The sequence below is a fragment of the Aethalodelphis obliquidens genome, unplaced genomic scaffold (assembly GCF_003676395.1).
Source record: "Aethalodelphis obliquidens isolate GAN/ISIS:26980383/991018 unplaced genomic scaffold, ASM367639v1 scaffold5, whole genome shotgun sequence".
NCBI classification, from domain to species: Eukaryota; Metazoa; Chordata; class Mammalia; order Artiodactyla; family Delphinidae; genus Aethalodelphis; species Aethalodelphis obliquidens.
This window is the reverse complement of record NW_020837949.1, coordinates 79,752,201-79,770,725: the sequence shown is the minus strand read 5'-3', so window position 1 is coordinate 79,770,725 and position 18,525 is coordinate 79,752,201. Positions and strand designations below refer to the sequence as shown.

The window sequence follows — 18,525 nt, the reverse complement described above, 5'->3', positions numbered from 1 at the left end:
TTTTTTTTTTTTTTAATTTTTTTTTCTTAATAATTAATTTTAAAAACCTTATTATACTTTACCTTCGTTCTTTCTTTCTTTCTTTCTGTCCTTCCTTCCCTCCTTTAGACAACGAATCATCCCAAATTGAGGAGGTGGTCTCTGACAGCAAGATTTAGGATTTTTCCCCATTTACCTCTTTTAGTGAGGGTGTATGTGTATGCTTCTGTGTAAGATTTTGTCGGTATAGCTTTGCTTCCAACATTTGTCCTAAGGTTCTTTCCGTCCCTTTTTTTTTTTTTTTTTCTTCTAAATAAGAATTTTTTAATTCAATAACTTTATTATACTTTATTTTATTTTTACTGTATCTTCTTTCTTTCTGTCTTTTTTCCTTCTTTCCCTCCTTCCTTCCTTCCTCCCTCCCTCCCTCCTTTCTTTCCTTCTTGCCTTCTTTCCTTCTTTGCTTCTTTCTTTCTTTCTTCCTTCCTTCCGACCCTCCTTTCCTTCTTTCTTTCCTCATACTTCTACTAATTCCCTCTACTTTTTTTCCCTTTTATCCTGAGCCTGTGGATGAAAAGCTTTTGGTGCTCCAGCCAGGAGGCAGGGCTCTGCCTCTGAGGTAGGACAGCCAACTTCAGGACACTGATCAACAAGAGACCTCCCAGCTCCACATAATATCAAACGGCGAAAATCTCCCAGAGACCTCCATCTTAACACCAGCACCCAGCTTCACTCAACGACCAGCAAGCCACAGTGCTGGAAAACCTATGCCAAACAACTAGCAAAACAGGAACACAACCCCACCCATTAGCAGAGAGGCTGCCTGAAATCATAATAAGGCCACAGACACCCCCAAACACACCACCAGACGTGAACCTGCCCACTAGAGAGACAAGATCCAGCCTCATCCACCACAACACAGGCACTAGCCCCCTCCACCAGGAAGCCTACACAACCCACTGAACCAACCTTAGCCACTGGAGACAGACATCAAAAACAGGAGGAACTACAAACCTGCAGCCTGCAAAAGGAGACCCCAAACACAGTAAGATAAGCAAAATGAGAAGACAGAAAAACACACAGCAGATAAAGGAGCAAGATAAAAACCCACCAGACCTAACAAATGAAGAGGAAATAGGCAGTCTACCTGAAAGAGAATTCAGAATAATGATAGTAAGGTTGATCCGAAATCTTGGAGATAGAATGGACAATAGATTGGACAAAATGCAAGAATCAGTTAACAAGGACCTAGAAGAACTAAAGATGAAACAAGCAACGATGAACAACACAATAAATGAAATTAAAAGTACTCTAGATGGGATCAATAGCAGAATAACTGAGGCAGAAGAGCGGATAAGTGACCTGGAAGATAAAATAGTGGAAATAACTACTGCAGAGCATAATAAAGAAAAAAGAATGAAAAGAACTGAGGACAGTCTCAGAGACCTCTGGGACAACATTAAACGCACCAACATTCGAATTATAGGGGTTCCAGAAGAAGAAGAGAAAAAGAAAGGGACTGAGAAAATATTTGAAGAGATTATAGTTGAAAACTTCCCTAATATGGGAAAGGAAATAGTTAATCAAGTCCAGGAAGCACAGAGAGTCCCATACAAGATAAATACAAGGAGAAATACGCCAAGACACATATTAATCAAACTGTCAAAAATTAAATACAAAGAAAGCATATTAAAAGCAGCAAGGGAAAAACAACAAATAACACATAAGGGAATCCCCATAAGGTTAACAGCTGATCTCTCAGCAGAAACCCTACAAGCCAGAAGGGAGTGGCAGGACATACTGAAAGTGATGAAGGAGAAAAACATGCAGCCGAGACTACTCTACCCAGCAAGGATCTCATTCAGATTTGATGGAGAAATTAAAACCTTTACAGACAAGCAAAAGCTGAGAGAGTTCAGCACCACCAAACCAGCTTTACAACAAATGCTAAAGGATCTTCTCTAGGCAAGAAACACAAGAGAAGGAAAAGACCTATAATAACGAACCCAAAACAATTTAGAAAATGGGAATAGGAACATACATATCTATAATTACCTTAAATGTAAATGGACTAAATGCTCCCACCAAAAGACACAGATTAGCTGAATGGATACAAAAACAAGACCCTTATATATGCTGTCTACAAGAGACCCACTTCAGACCTAGAGACACATACAGACTGAAAGTAAGGGGATGGAAAAAGATATTCCATGCAAATGGAAGCCAAAAGAAAGCTGGAGTAGCAATTCTCATATCAGACAAAATAGACTTTAAAATAAGGACTATTAAAAGAGACAAAGAAGGACACTACATAATGATCAAGGGATCGATCCAAGAAGAAGATATAACAATTGTAAATATTTATGCACCCAACATAGGAGCACCTCAATACATAAGGCAAATACTAACAGCCATAAAAGGGGAAATCGACAGTAACACATTCATAGTAGGGGACTTAAACACCCCACTTTCACGAATGGACAGATCATCCAAAATGAAAATAAATAAGGAAACACAAGCTTTAAATGATACATTAAACAAGATGGACTTAATTGATATTTATAGGACACTCCATCCAAAAACAACAGAATACACATTTTTCTCAAGTGCTCATGGAACATTCTCCAGGATAGATCATATCTTAGGTCACAAATCAAGCCTTGGTAAATTTAAGAAAATTGAAATTGTATCAAGTATCTTTTCTGACCACAACGCCATGAGACTAGATATCAATTACAGGAAAAGATCTGTAAAAAATACAAACACATGGAGGCTAAACAATACACTACTTAATAATGAAGAGATCACTGAAGAAATCAAAGAGGAAATCAAAAAATACCTAGAAACAAATGATAATGGAGACACAACGACCCAAAACCTATGGGATGCAGCAAAAGCAGTTCTAAGGGGGAAGTTTATAGCAATACAAGCCCACCTTAAGAAGCAGGAAACATCTCGAATAAACAACCTAACCTTGCACCTCAAGCAATTAGAGAAAGAAGAACAAAAAAACCCCAAAGCTAGCAGAAGGAAAGAAATCATAAAAATCAGATCAGAAATAAATGAAAAAGAAATGAAGGAAACAATAGCAAAGATCAATAAAACTAAAAGCTGGTTCTTTGAGAAGATAAACAAAATAGATAAACCACTAGCCAGACTCATCAAGAAAAAAAGGGAGAAGACTCAAATCAATAGAATTAGAAATGAAAAAGGAGAGGTAACAACTGACACTGCAGAGATAAAAGAGATCATGAGAGATTACTACAAGCACCTCTATGCCAATAAAATGGACAATCTGGAAGAAATGGACAAATTCTTAGAAATGCACAACCTGCCAAGACTGAATCAGGAAGAGATAGAAAATATGAACAGACCAATCACAAGCACTGAAATTGAAACTGTGATTAAAAATCTTCCAACAAAGAAAAGCCCAGGACCAGATGGCTTCACAGGCGAATTCTATCAAACATTTAGAGAAGAGCTAACACCTATCCTTCTCAAACTCTTCCAAAATATAGCAGAGGGAGGACCACTCCCTAACTCCTTCTACGAGGCCACCATCACCTTGATACCAAAACCAGACAAGGATGTCACAAAGAAAGAAAACTACAGGCCAATATCACTGATGAACATAGATGCAAAAATCCTCAACAAAATACTAGCAAACAGAATCCAACAGCACATTAAAAGGATCATACACCATGATCAAGTGGGGTTTATTCCAGGAATGCAAGGATTCTTCAATATACGCAAATCTATCAATGTGATAAACCATATTAACAAATTGAAGGAGAAAAACCATATGATCATCTCAATAGATGCAGAGAAAGCTTTTGACAAAATTCAACACCCATTTATGATAAAAACCCTGCAGAAAGTAGGCATAGAGGGAACTTTCCTCAACATAATAAAGGCCATATATGACAAGCCCACAGCAAACATCATCCTCAATGGTGAAAAACTGAAAGCATTTCCACTAAGATCAGGAACAAGACAAGGTTGCCCACTCTCACCACTATTATTCAACATTGTTTTGGAAGTTTTAGCCACAGCAATCAGAGAAGAAAAGGAAATAAAAGGAATCCAAATTGGAAAAGAAGAAGTAAAGCTGTCACTGTTTGCAGATGACATGATCCTATACATAGAGAACCCTAAAGGTGCTACCAGAAAACTACTAGAGCTAATCAATGAATTTGGTAAAGTGGCAGGATACAAAATTAATGCACAGAAATCTCTGGCATTCCTATATACTAATGATGAAAAATCTGAAAGTGAAATCAAGAAAACACTCCCATTTACCATTGCAACAAAAAGAATAAAATATCTAGGAATAAACCTACCTAAGGAGACAAAAGACCTGTATGCAGAAAATTATAAGACACTGATGAAAGAAATTAAAGATGATATAAATAGATGGAGAGATATACCATGTTCTTGGATTGGAAGAATCAACATTGTGAAAATGACTCTACTACCCAAAACGATCTATAGATTCAATGCAATCCCTATCAAACTACCACTGGCATTTTTCACAGAACTAGAACAAAAAATTTCACAATTTGTATGGAAACACAAAAGACCCCGAATAGCCAAAGCAATCTTGAGAACGAAAGAAGGAACTGGAGGAATCAGGCTCCCTGACTTCAGACTATACTACAAAGCTACAGTCATCAAGACGGTATGGTACTGGCACAAAAACAGAAAGTTAGATCAATGGAACAGGATAGAAAGCCCAGAGATAAACCCATGCACATATGGACACCTTATCTTTGATAAAGGTGGCAGTAATGTACAATGGAGAAAGGACAGCCTGTTCAATAAGTGGTGCTGGGAAAACTGGACAGGTACATGTAAAAGTATGAGATTAGATCACTCCCTAACACCATACACAAAAATAAGCTCAAAATGGATTAAAGACCTAAATGTAAGGCCAGAAACTATCAAACTCTTAGAGGAAAACATAGGCAGAACACTCTATGACATAAATCAAAGCAAGATCCTTTCTGACCCACCTCCTAGAGTAATGGAAATAAAAAACAAAAATAAACAAATGGGACCTAATGAAACTTCAAAGCTTTTGCACAGCAAAGGAAACCATAAACAAGACCAAAAGACAACCCTCAGAATGGGAGAAAATATTTGCAAATGAAGCAACCGACAAAGGATTAATCTCCAAAATTTACAAGCAGCTCATGCAGCTCAATAACAAGAAAACAAACAACCCAATCCAAAAATGGGCAGAAGACCTAAATAGACATTTCTCCAAAGAAGATATACAGACTGCCAACAAACACATGAAAGAATGCTCAACATCATTAATCATTAGAGAAATGCAAATCAAAACTACAATGAGATATCATCTCACACCAGTCAGAATGGCCATCATCAAAAAATCTAGAAACAATAAATGCTGGAGAGGGTGTGGAGAAAAGGGAACCCTCTTGCACTGCTGGTGGGAATGTGAATTGGTTCAGCCACTATGGAGAACAGTATGGAGGTTCCTTAAAAAACTACAAATAGAACTACCATATGACCCAGCAATCCCACTACTGGGCATATACCCTGAGAAAACCAAAATTCAAAAAGAGTCATGTACCAAAATGTTCATTGCAGCTTTATTTACAATAGCCCGGAGATGGAAACAACCTAAGTGCCCGTCATCGGATGAATGGATAAAGAAGATGTGGCACATATATACAATGGAATATTACTCAGCCATAAAAAGAAACGAAATTGAGCTATTTGTAATGAGGTGGATAGACCTAGAGTCTGTCATACAGAGTGAAGTAAGTCAGAAAGAAAAAGACAAATACCGTATGCTAACACATATATATGGAATTTAAGAAAAAAATGTCATGAAGAACCTAGGGGTAAAGCAGGAATAAAGACGCAGACCTCTTAGAGAATGGACTTGAGGTTATGGGGAGGGGGAAGGGTGAGCTGTGACAGGGCGAGAGAGAGTCATGGGCATATACACACTAACAAACGCAGTAAGGTAGATAGCTAGTGGGAAGCAGCCGCATGGCACAGGGATATTGGCTCGGTGCTTTGTGACAGCCTGGAGGGGTGGGATGGGGAGGGTGGGAGGGAGGGAGACGCAACAGGGAAGACATATGGGAACATATGTTTATGTATGACTGATTCACTTTGTTATAAAGCAGAAACTAACACACCAGTGTAAAGCAATTATACCCCAATAAAGATGTTAAAAAAAAAAAAAAAAAAAAAAGTAAAATTCACAGGATTAAGATTCAGTGAATGAAGATAAAAGAAGAGGCAAATGTCGTACATTTGTACTTAATTTTCTGGGAGGATGGTGATGTCAAATGCTGAAATAAAAAATATCTGGATGACAGACTTATAGAACTACAATGTGCTTGGTGTGAAAACTTTGCTAGCCAAGTCTGTCATGTCTTTAGTTCTACTGTGTGGAGATACTGAGAAAGGAATCAGAAATGGTATCAGTGTGTAACTCCAGAGACAGGGTGCCTCCACGAGGTAATTCTTCAAAATTAACACATGTGGTAAAATACAGTTGTGTTAAAATTTATTTTGAAATTGAGTCGATCCTTGAACTTATTCCTCACAAAACCTTACTATACTTAGTTTGAAACAAGTCATTTTATGATGCAATGCTTAAGATCATCCTACCATTCTTTTTGGCTTCTGAATAAAAGGGTTTTTTTAGTGACATCTGCTGTGTTTTTACACTTAGTAGAAAAAACTTTATTTTCTGAAGTCTAGTCAACTTATCCAACCACAGCCTGTCCTTCCTATATATCTCAACATATAAAGAAAAAATCTTATTTGTGGTTAAACAAACAAACAAAAAACCTTTTTAAATGTATTTATCAACCATGAAGAGAGTTTCTCTATTAATAATCAAATCTATGGGGGAAAATCACAAATTGTCTATATTATCATCTGATTTTATAAAGTTAAAAAATTAATTCGTTTTCTTTTAATTCCCCAGTAACTCCAAAATAATAATGTTAGAAACGTTTGTTCTAAATGAAGAGCTGCATCAAGAGAAAATTTATTACTACGGAATTCGGGATAAATTTCAAAATGGCAATACTATATTACTGGCTTTCCTTCTTTCTTGTTGTCCTAAATTATCATCATTTCTTTGTCCGTTTTACCTTCTACTTAAGTTACAAAATCTATTGTAATGTATATCTTGTGTTTCCAAAAAGATACAAAGATATATTTGCTATACAGAGGCTCAGATTTGTGTAACAACAACAAAGAAAAAGACCATGAAGCATTAGAGACATTTTTCAAGTTCCCCATAATAATAACTGCTACAATATTTTAAGAGATGTAGAAATACATCATTTTGATACATCCTGATCAGTTATAAACTCAGAAATGGAAACATTTTTTGTTTGTTTCAGTAGATCATTAGGAAAGGAGAAATCACATGAAAAACACCTTAGGAAATAATATTGTATTTCCTATCTCCTAGTCTGAATAAGGAGCTAGAAAATAAGTAACTTGGAGGTTGCATTGGACACTTCTCACCTTGCTGCTGCTGTGTTTCTTTTTGCTCACTGAGGGTGACCCTGGTTGCCCAGGGCTGGGAACAGAACTCGATCCTGCTGATGTAGGACCTGAATGAACGTGAGATCCTTTTTCAACGACGGACGACAGAACCAGTGGTGACTGCTGTAGCGAGACCTTCTGGAGCTCTGCAGCCAACTGCTTAGGATCAACCCCTGGGGATTTTGCTTTATCCACTGCAACAAAATGAAATGGCTTCACACAGTCTCAGTTTCATAGGTACTTAATACCATGGAACTTATCTGAGTTCTAGATAACAAAGTCATCTAGAACTTATAAAAGTTTTACAGTTACTTATAAAACAAGCTAAATTAAAAAAATACATGCAATTGTACCTTTATGAATCTATTTTTAAAGAAGTCTGGAAGGTTCAGAGAAAAGTGAAAGAATACTAAATTACAAAGGAAAATGGAGGTTCCTATTATATCTTCAGAAAAATGTTTTTAAATGTTTTATATAGAGAATTCTATGCATGATAAAATATTGTTTTACTCACTGGCATTTAATTTGCATGACTGGCTGTTTTTCCTTCTTGAAATCTTATATATCTATTTCTCTAAGCGAGAAATTTCAAAGAACATATTTACATTTACAGATGTATGAAAATTTCTATAGGCCTTGGCCTGTTCTGTTCAGTGCAGTGACCCAGCCTCTTAGAAATGCTGACTACAACATAGGAAGTGCCCAATAAATATTTGTTGAACAAAGCTATAGTGAAACTTTTAGTCTTATAAGTGATTTAAATGTATAGACTGTATTTGTTATCTAAGAGATAAATCTACCTCATCATGTAGTTATGAAATTATATGTTGAATTTTATTTATCATAAAAGGCAATCAAAAGGTTTAGGAGTAAGTGTTCCAAAACCAACTGCTAAAAAAGAACCAGTATCATCTAAAAATTATATAGGACCCCAAACAAATGGCTCCATGGATTACTTTCATACAATGAATTTAATTTTAAAGAATTAAAAATATAAACTCTCACAGTAAGAATTTCATATGAATTTCTTTAATGGGTCTAACATGTAAATATGTGTTTTCCTAGAACGCTAAAAGTGTAGTTACAATGCTTTTGATTTTCTTTATGATTATATAAATATATAAACATCTGTCTATAAATTTATTTTTGCCTATATCTATGTATATGTCTATGTCTTCATCTACAGCTACATCTGCCTCTACAATTACTCCTCCATTTAAATCTACATCTTTACCCACAGTTGGAAGCAGACTGCTTTCACTTACCAGCTTTTGGTGGTTCATGAAGTTCTAGGTGCTGGGGATTTTCAGAATCTGATAGCATACTGAGGTCCCTAAAAATTAAAACAAAAAAAAAAATTAAGGAAGCAACTGAGGAAGTCTGAGACAAAAGGCCTTTTTTCCCAACTATGCTGAATATATTTTTTCAGTAGGTAAATGAGAAGTGGTTAATGATATAAAGCAATTTCAAAGCATGCTCACCCTTCTAACCAAATCTATATTTGCAATGCTGTTAAAAGTCAGCTGATAAAAATGATTATTTAAGGTGAAATCTTTATGGATTAAATATAAGTTCATTTTGAAATACTGTACACATCCATGAAATCTAAATGGGTTTAGGCTTTCATTTAAATGACGCATGTTTCAATAAAAGCATGAAAGGGGACATAATCAGAAACAAAATTAGCTGGATTCTTTCTATGCTTTAGACTTTGATTCTGAACACAAGAAATCTATAAAACTTGTATTCACTTTATGTTCTAATTACAGGAAATCTTGCTGACTGGCAAAGGTTCCACCTTAACAATTTTAAATTAAAAGAGACATGAATAGCCAAAAAATGGAAACAAAAAGATGGGGAAAAACTCACAGTCTTACACATATTTCTGCTTCCCCACTTTGCTGACTAATGATACTCTGCACTTCTTCATATGTTTTGGAAGTTAAAGGAATTCCATTCCATTCCAATACTTGCATGCCTACAAAGACAAATTCAAGTATAAAATAAAAAAGGTGTGCTGTCTCATCTGGGTCCACAAGGCACAGAAGACATTGCTTTGCATTTAAAAACCAACTCAGCACACCATTTCAGAGAACATCAGTTCAAAGTTCTCTGGAACATTAATATCAAAATCATATGAAGTTTGATTTCATCAACTTACCTGAACATATAAAATATGTCAAACAGAACATGCAAAACATTGCTCTTGAAAATCTATTAAATAGTATCAAACACATGCATTTTGTTCACACTGCTTTAAAGAAAGCATTCTTGACTGTATATTGCTTAAACCAATTTTGTGTGGGGAAAAAAATAATTGCAACCACCAATATAATTTTTCCACGGGCAACGAGCAACTAGAAGAGTGTAAACTTCCATTCTATTGCAGAATAGGAGTGGTAGAAAAAAGTCATTAGGATTTTGTTGCGAAGCTCCCTTCAAGAAATTGTTACAGCTTCAACTTTGCTCAAATAAAAAAGATTCCCATGGTGTGTGTTTTTCTTCGCTGCATGCAAGACAGTCCTGAGTAGAAGCAGCAGAAATGTTATACAGAGGGCAGCGTTATGGGTGTGTGTGTGGCCTGTGCAATAGTATGCCCTGTGCTCAGCAGGGCCCCATGCTTGGTTTAATGCTTTGCTACTGCCATCTTGAAATTCTTAACACTGTTTGAACAAAGAGTCCTATATTTTTATTTTGCACTGGGTCCCATAAATTATGTTGCTGGACTGGTTACAGAGCATTTCATGCTTCCTCTCTTCCTAGAAAGGTAATTTTCATACAAAAAAGTAGTAACATAATTAACATTTCAATATTTTACATTTAGTATTTTTGTCCATTTTATATGAGCTGTCAAATAATTTTGGGAACGTATTTGGCACAAATCACATGGTCCTAATATGTAGCTATGTGGGCTAGATATAAATTCGATGAAACCATCCAGAGTTATAGTGCCCAGATATTTGTGAATGCTACCAGCTTTACCTGAGAAAAAAATACCTGTATGCCATGACTAGGTTATAATTTAAATAAAAAGAAATACTTGTTGAACAATTAGGTTTTCAATGAGCTTCACAGATGCCAATGTGAAATTCCCTATTACTCACTATTGGCTTCCATGGGAAATTCTCAACATGGCATGACTGGGTCTTTAAAAGTTTTAATGATTTTGATATACATTGGAAAGCATATTACCAGTTGCAAACAAGTAAGGGAAGTTCTTTTACTATTGGGAAATGGCAAAAGAAGTCCATAAAAATGCCCACAATAACACAAACAAGAATGACTTTTCTATAACTTACTCCAAGAAAACTTTATCTTCAGATGGGCCTTAGGTTTATTTCAACAATCCCAGGCTGTTGTACACATAAAATGAGAAAATTACATAAAAGACAGTGATAATACCACTAAAGAAAAATTTAGAGCTGAAAGAGGAAAAGCACACTGAAAAACACACTTTTTCTTAGTCACAAGAAAGAGTACATTTATGAACAGATGATTCTGAATTGAAACAAATTAATAGTGCTATAATTCAGAAATTGCATTGTCATTTTTCTGCAGGAGCAAATTCTATGAAAGGAAATAGCTGCATAATCTTCATGCTTCTTCTGTTGAATTTACCCGTTCATTTTTCACATCTTAAAGGGGCAAACTTATAAAACATATTTATCCAGTGAAATGAATAAATGCTTCTAGTTGTAAACAGGAAAACTATTTAGACACATTAATAAAACTGATGAAAAATACAGATAACTAGGATCTTAACCTAGATATATACCTGAGATCATGAACTACATGATTTGCTCTGTCCTAAGATATACCAGCTGAACTTCTTTTTCCCTTACTGAGTTTCCCACTAGCACTGGGGCAGTACTGCAGTTCAAAAGATTTTGCCAGTTCTTTTATCCTTTTATTTTTGGTTTCAATGGTGAGAATGCGATCTATAGGGAATGTGACTTGAACACAGTTCCCTTTCCTCTGCCTCTCCAACTTCCTACAAATCCTACAAGAACCACAGTAAAATAACCAAGTGAATATACAAACTACTTTTAAATTCATAATATGGCTTTTAGTCATTGTGAGAATTAAGTACTCTTAAGTATGTGTCTTCAAATATGATATCTTTGAAAATACTTTAATTGTAAAATCTTATAAACTATTTTAAAATGCATGCAGAAATTGTTTGATCATACTACACAGAAACCAAGGTAGTATTTTACCATTTCAATGATTTGAATGTAAGCATATTCAATCTTAAAGAAACTTTTTACTCTGATTTTGGTTTAGAAATAATTCCCAGAACACAGTGAACACATGAATGGTTTTATCTATTATTTAGCATTATGAGCAAACACATTTTCTTTATGTTGAAATTATATCAACATGTATGTTAACCAGTTGTTCAAGTTTGAGATTGCATAGATGATACTTCAATTATATCCCTAGAAAGTGCCTCTTCTAATAACTTTTAATAGGAAAACTAAGATAATATGAATTTTTTTTGAATGTGCAACAGTCATGATAGAATTAGCTGCTCAAAGTCTTACACCTAATAGGTTATTAAAAACTGAAAAAAGACAATAATCAGGTAATTTTTGAATTCTAAAAACACCAATCACTATAAAACATTCTCAAATATGTGTTTTTATAACTTCTGGGATTACTGAATTTCATATGTTTCTCAAATTGGCAAAAGCTATTCTTATCTTTACAATTCAGAAGTTCATGTATGTTATTTCTCTGTCTATAATATTTACCATTACTGCAAAAACATCTTCTGTATTAAAATTATTGCATTAACAGTCAAAATCTTATAAGTTAATGTATATCCAAACATATATCACACGAAAGCTCATGTCTTTTATTTATTCCACAAATATTTATGTGGCAGGCACTACACAATTCATCACCTTTGTGATGATCCCCACCTATGTATCTACTATTTTATGCTGTTATAAAAATTAATAAAAATGATACTCTACTAGAAAAAGCAGAAGTATCTTGGCAATTCGTAAAATGAAGATTCACAGAGAAGGAAATTCAAAAGTGTTTTAAGTATATGAAGAAAAGCCCAGACTCATTAGACATTAGAAAGTTCAAATCAAAGCAATAATGATGTATTACTTAACGCTCATCATATTGAGGAAAGTTTGAAAGCCAGAAAATACAGCATGTTGACCAGGATATGGGATTTAGGGGACCTTGACTTCAAGAGAGATTACAATTGCTTGGAGGTTTTTTAGCTTTATCCCCACTCTATGATGTGAGAATACTATGACTGTTAGGATGAGAAAAAACAACTGCTCATTTACAATTTATAAACATGTAATTATTTTAATGGGAATGCAGACAAATGCAACCACTCTGGAGTGCAGTGTGGCAGAACGTCGTTAAATTAAGCATATGTACACCCTAGGACCCAGAAATCTTCTTGACTTTCTATTTGTGTGGAGGTGGTAGTATCAGGAAAAATGGACAACGAGAGCTTATTAAATACTCATGATGGAAACACTTTGCAGTTTTAGGAAAGAGACCATACCAGGTGTTAACACCAAAGGGCAGATCCATCTTAAAATCATCTGCCGAGTAAAAACAAGTGAGAAACAGGATCTGATCTATAGGACAATGACATTTATGTTCATTAAAATGATATTCACACATACTAACATTATATATCATACAAATAAACAACAGACCATTACATAAATTATCATGGTTTTTCATGGAGGGAAGAACAGATAGGAAAAGAAAGTGAGATAAAAAGAAAGAAACGAGTTAATAAATGAATGAATAAACAAACAAGCAAACAGCCCCCCCCCCACCACACACACAGAGGAGGGGACCTTATGGGAACCAACAGGGCTGGTGTGCTGTGAAATGAGAATTGGATGCAGCTGAGATAAAAAACCCCACAAAATAATTTTAAAATATGCATATAATAAATTATTATAATTTATCCTTTTTTCCACTGATATTATTAACTATGACTCTAGATTAATTTTCTAAATTTGGACATCTGCTCTCAATAACCCTCTATAAACTAGCAGCAGTAGGAAAAACTCAGCTGAACTGGTTATCTGCCCTGGCTTTCTAAATAGCAAACAAACCCTGCAAGTGATTTTCAGGAGTCCAATACATTGTCCCCAACAGTTATACTAATTACTCATTCATTTTCAAGTTAGGCAATGTTAGTATAAGAGAAATGCATAGGTAGATGGATTTTATTCTTTTTCAAAACTACATTTTAAAATGTTTTACAATTTTAGCCTATTTATACATTAATATAAAAGAAAGAAAGAAAGAAGGGTGGAAAAAGAAAGGAAAAAAGAATGGAGGGAGGTAAAGTTAAAAAAAATAGTATTTGAGTAGTGTCTTGCTTATTTACAGATTAAAGGAGATGTCCTCAATTATGATAAGATGTTCAATACTGTACACCTGAAACACTTTAAAAATCAGCAAGGTATGGCTTGCATATATAAATTCTCAAATGAAATTTACATATTACAAAATTATGACATTTTGAATATAAAAAATTATCTAGGAAATATCAAAGACTACTGTTGAACTGTCTGAGCTTACCCACAGTTTTTTTTTTCTAGGTCTGAGTCTACTGAAAATATTTAGAATTAATGACTTCCACACTTCCAGATGTAAAACAGATATGCCTCCATTCATTAAAAAAATTGTAAAGAAAACAGATGATCACATATTTTGCAGTATTAATGGTCAATAATAAAAGGGTCATTGAAGGAGGATTACATGAATGAAATGTCTTGCAAAGGCATGTCAACTAATTCATAGACTCATTATAAAGTAAGCAAGATCTGTATAGAGGTGCTAGTTTTAGTCTTTTGTACAATATATTAGAGAAGTGAAACATGAAGTGACATGACTTTTCTAACATCACACAGTTAGCTGATGGTAATGCAGAAATATGAACTCCATTTAACTCTCAGGCCAATGCTACTGTCAGTAAAGAGGAAAACTCATTCAAATTATGCTAACCAAAACAACATAGTAGCTCACCTGAATATAAACAACGTTCAAATGTGTAAAACCTAGCACAAAGAACACATATATTATCTATACTGACATATTTAACCACAATAAAGAAAGATAACTTAGAAATTATTTCATTATCTATATGACAATATTATTTGAAGATTTGGGCATGCAAAAATTGAAGATCTTATTGAACAAACAGAAAGTTGTTGTGGGATATATCATTTTATGGTGGGTAAACAGTGACCATTAGGAAAGCTGATTGGTTTTCTCATCTCTTTTCTCCACTTCACTCCCAGAAGGGAAACCAATTTCACATTTCTACAGGCACAACGATGGGAAATTAGGCTGAGGCCCGCTGGAAGGGAAAATAATGTAGGAAGGATTGTTCAATATCACTAATCATCAGGGAAATGCAAATCAAAAGCACAATGAGACATCATCTCACACCTGTTAGGATGGTTATCATTTAAAAAAAACCCAAACAAACAAACAAACAAAACCCCACAAAAGACAATGAAAGTATTGGTAAGGAAGTGAAGAAATTGGAACTAGTGTACTCTGGTGGTTGCAATGCAAAATGGAGCAGCCACTATGGAAAACAGTATGAAGCTTCCTAAAAATTAAAAGTAGAATTACCACATGATCTAGCAATCCCACTTCTGGGTATTTATCCAAAAGAACTGAAATCAGGATCTTAAAGAGATATCAGCGCTCCTATGTTCTCTGCAGTGCTATACACAAGAGCCAAAATGTGGCAATAACCTAAATATACATTAACAGATAAATGGATAGAGAAAATATGGTTTATAAATATTAAGGAATATTATTCAGCCTTTATTGTTCAGCATTCAGGAAATCCTGTAATATGAGGCATGAATGAATCCTGAAAATATTATGCTAAGTGGAATAAACCAGTCACAGGAGGACAAATACTGCTTGATTCCATCTATATGAGATATCTAAAATAGTCAAACTCATAGAAGCAAAGAATAGAATGGTGGTTGCCAGGGCCTGGGGGAGGGGGAAATGGGAAATTTCTTATTAACTTGTATAGAAGTTCAGTTATACAGGACAAATAAGCTTTAGATATCTGATAAATAACATTGTGTTTTTAATTAACAATACTGTATCGTACACTTAAAAACCTATGAAGAGGTTTTTAAGTTTCAATGTTAAAAGTACTAAACAGAATTTTAAAAAGAAAAAAAGAAGAATGTAGGGTGAATGAAAGGAAGGGGAGGTAGAGAGTTCTAGGGAGAAGATCTCCCCCAACAATGGTGGCTGGAGGTTGCAAGGGCAGTAGAGAGCAGTATCCTGCTTGCTTATATTATCCAGGGAAGATGGCATTACCTAAGAGAACAATTTCTGTACGTTGCCATTAGAAAACTTGACCTTAGATTTGGTGGCTCAACCTAGGCAGAATTACTCTCGTGAAAATTTGGTCACAGTTTAAAGGAGCCACCCACTGCCAAGGAAGCATGCAGGCTTGGACACTGCTCTCAATGCGTTGGGTCAAGGTACAGAGGCCCAACCCCCAGTGTTCTAGACTCTGTAAGAGCCTCACTGGGAATTTCCCCAGTGCTCGTGGGGCAGGCAACGTCAAAAAATTGAAGTGTTTCAACTTCTCACCAGTAGATGAAGGGAAGATTGGAACTGACTACATTTGATTTACAGAAAAAGTCGTACGTTTCTTACACTCCAGTATAGGTGTTGCAAATTCATGCTTTTTAAACAGAGTTAAGGTAAATAGGGGAATATATCCATGATTTGTGGGTCCAATCTGAAGAAGATTATCGTGATAGGATTCTGTTTCTAATCACTCTGACCACTAAAATAATCTATTATTCCAGTTCAATATTTCCTGGAAGGATTGGTACACATACCAAAGTCACTCTATGGCTACAGTTTATGGTGTTTAGAATTAGATATGTTACTTGAAACAGGCTACAACAGAATGTGGCTGAATAAGGCAGGAAAGGGGTTATGCATAGATTAGTAAAATTTTATTGACCCCCGAAAATAATATAACATGTGGAGATATCCAATGATAGGTTTGTGATGCTATCATCTCATTTAAAATAGGGTGCAGTTCATAAATTTATAAACTTTTCTCAGTTTAATTTCCCTATTTATTTTGTTAAAATACTCAGAATGGATGTTTTCTATTGACTTTCTAATTAAATGGCATGAACAGATTAATGTCATCAAATCTAAAGGATATCATGACCAGCTAACAGTAACAGATTAATCCAAAATGCACTCATGATTATATATAGAGATACAGAGTTGGGTTAAATGGACATAGGAAGCTAGGGAAAATGACACAATTGTGCATGAGAAATGCTTGTCTTAACTGGTGCCTCCTCTACTTGCAGTATCCCTAGCGAACCAGCAAGGATTTTAATTTTAATTATGTTCTTAACCTTTTTTGATACTCATGTGTTCTGTACTATTCCCTTTATAAAGTTATTTAAATGTATCCCACTACTCAGACAATGGATTTTAACATAAAATATCATCAATTTATACCAGGAAAAGTGTTTCTTAATAAATACAGGAAACGTTTGAACCAGTGGCAAAACCATCATCCTCTCCACTGAGCATATATATAGAAGATACAAATTCCACTTCATAACATTATTTGACAGACAAAATGCACAGAGCTTTGCTTTGACTTCTGAGTTGTAACTTTAAATCATGTGCAAAATTGGACAAAAAGGAAACTATGTTTTGAAAAGTAAAGTTATAAAAAGAAATCTCCCAATCAAAATTTAAGAGCAAAAAATTCCAATATACTATTCTAGAGTATAAGAAAATACATTTTTTTTTTACAAAGAAGGAGAGTTTTTTAAAAAAATCATAACCTAAGTACTCATCACTAGAAATATTACAACATGGTCAATTTCTGTGCATAAAAATGTTGTTTTTATATTTTGCTTATTTTGAGCCAAAGACACTATATAATTATTATGAATGGTATAATCAAAACTAAAAGAGTGAACTTTAAATACATAAATTCTTTCATCATTTGAAGAGTTAAAGGATAGAAATAAAACAGAGAAGTCATTTCAAACAATAAAAAATCAATAACCATTTTATCAGCCTAAGAGAAACTTTACAAAAATAAAATGAATTATGTGTTAAGTTACTTCATAAGAAGTGCCAGTATTCTATTAACATCATGAAGAAGAACTAGCAAATAATTCACTTTGGCTGGATGGATGTTCAACACATAACAAATGCTATTTGATGGTAGAATTCTATTCAAAAAGTTCTCACAGTAAACAGAATGTAATTTCAATCTCTATATATAATATAGTATATACAACGTATTACAATTATTGATTTTTCCATTAATAAACCAGAGTTGTTTAAGAAGACACCTTAACAGCAATATCTGTCAAATAATAGAGAAAAAACTCAGCTATTTTCCCTCCAGCTCTTTAAAATTCACGTAGAGAAATGATCTCCTCTAATTCAGAAGCAAACATGATTAACAATCACAAAAAATAATGGTAACATATTTTAGATGAATTACACAAAACTTTCAGATGTATACCATCTAATTATAAGAAGTCTTTTTGATTAAAATGAATAAAATTAGATCTATTTCACTTATGTTAATCGTACCAACATGGGACTTCATTGTTGTTTTTTTACGAAGTTATTTTGACCATTTTTTCTCATTGTATCTTTACAGCACTTCAGTAAAATAGGTAGGGTAAATGTAACTATTACTATGTTTACAGATCTGAAATCTGTTTTAGAAATTATACTGAGTGGTAGTTCAAAAAGCCAGGACTCCTGATTCCTCATCTACGTTCAAGAATATTAGCATTCTGAGGGTTTCATTTCTGTTTAGGTTGTATGACTTCTATTAAAGAACGTATATTTATTGTATTAATTAAAATAAGATTTAAGACTTGAATGTTAAATGCTCTGTAGGTCTGTTATATTATGTAGAGATTTAAGTTTTTAAAAAAAATGGTGAAGTACATT

At 34.3% G+C, this 18,525-nt stretch overlaps 1 protein-coding gene across 1 annotated transcript in view; it reads right to left on the bottom strand.

Annotated features, from left to right (window-relative positions):
• Nucleotides 1–18,525, bottom strand: part of PCLO (piccolo presynaptic cytomatrix protein) — a 283,296-nt gene that overhangs the window by 32,516 nt on the left and 232,255 nt on the right. The window contains 3 exon segments of the mRNA XM_027102797.1: nucleotides 7,504–7,718; nucleotides 8,790–8,857; nucleotides 9,394–9,502. Of these exon segments, the coding sequence (XP_026958598.1) occupies nucleotides 7,504–7,718; nucleotides 8,790–8,857; nucleotides 9,394–9,502 (392 nt within the window).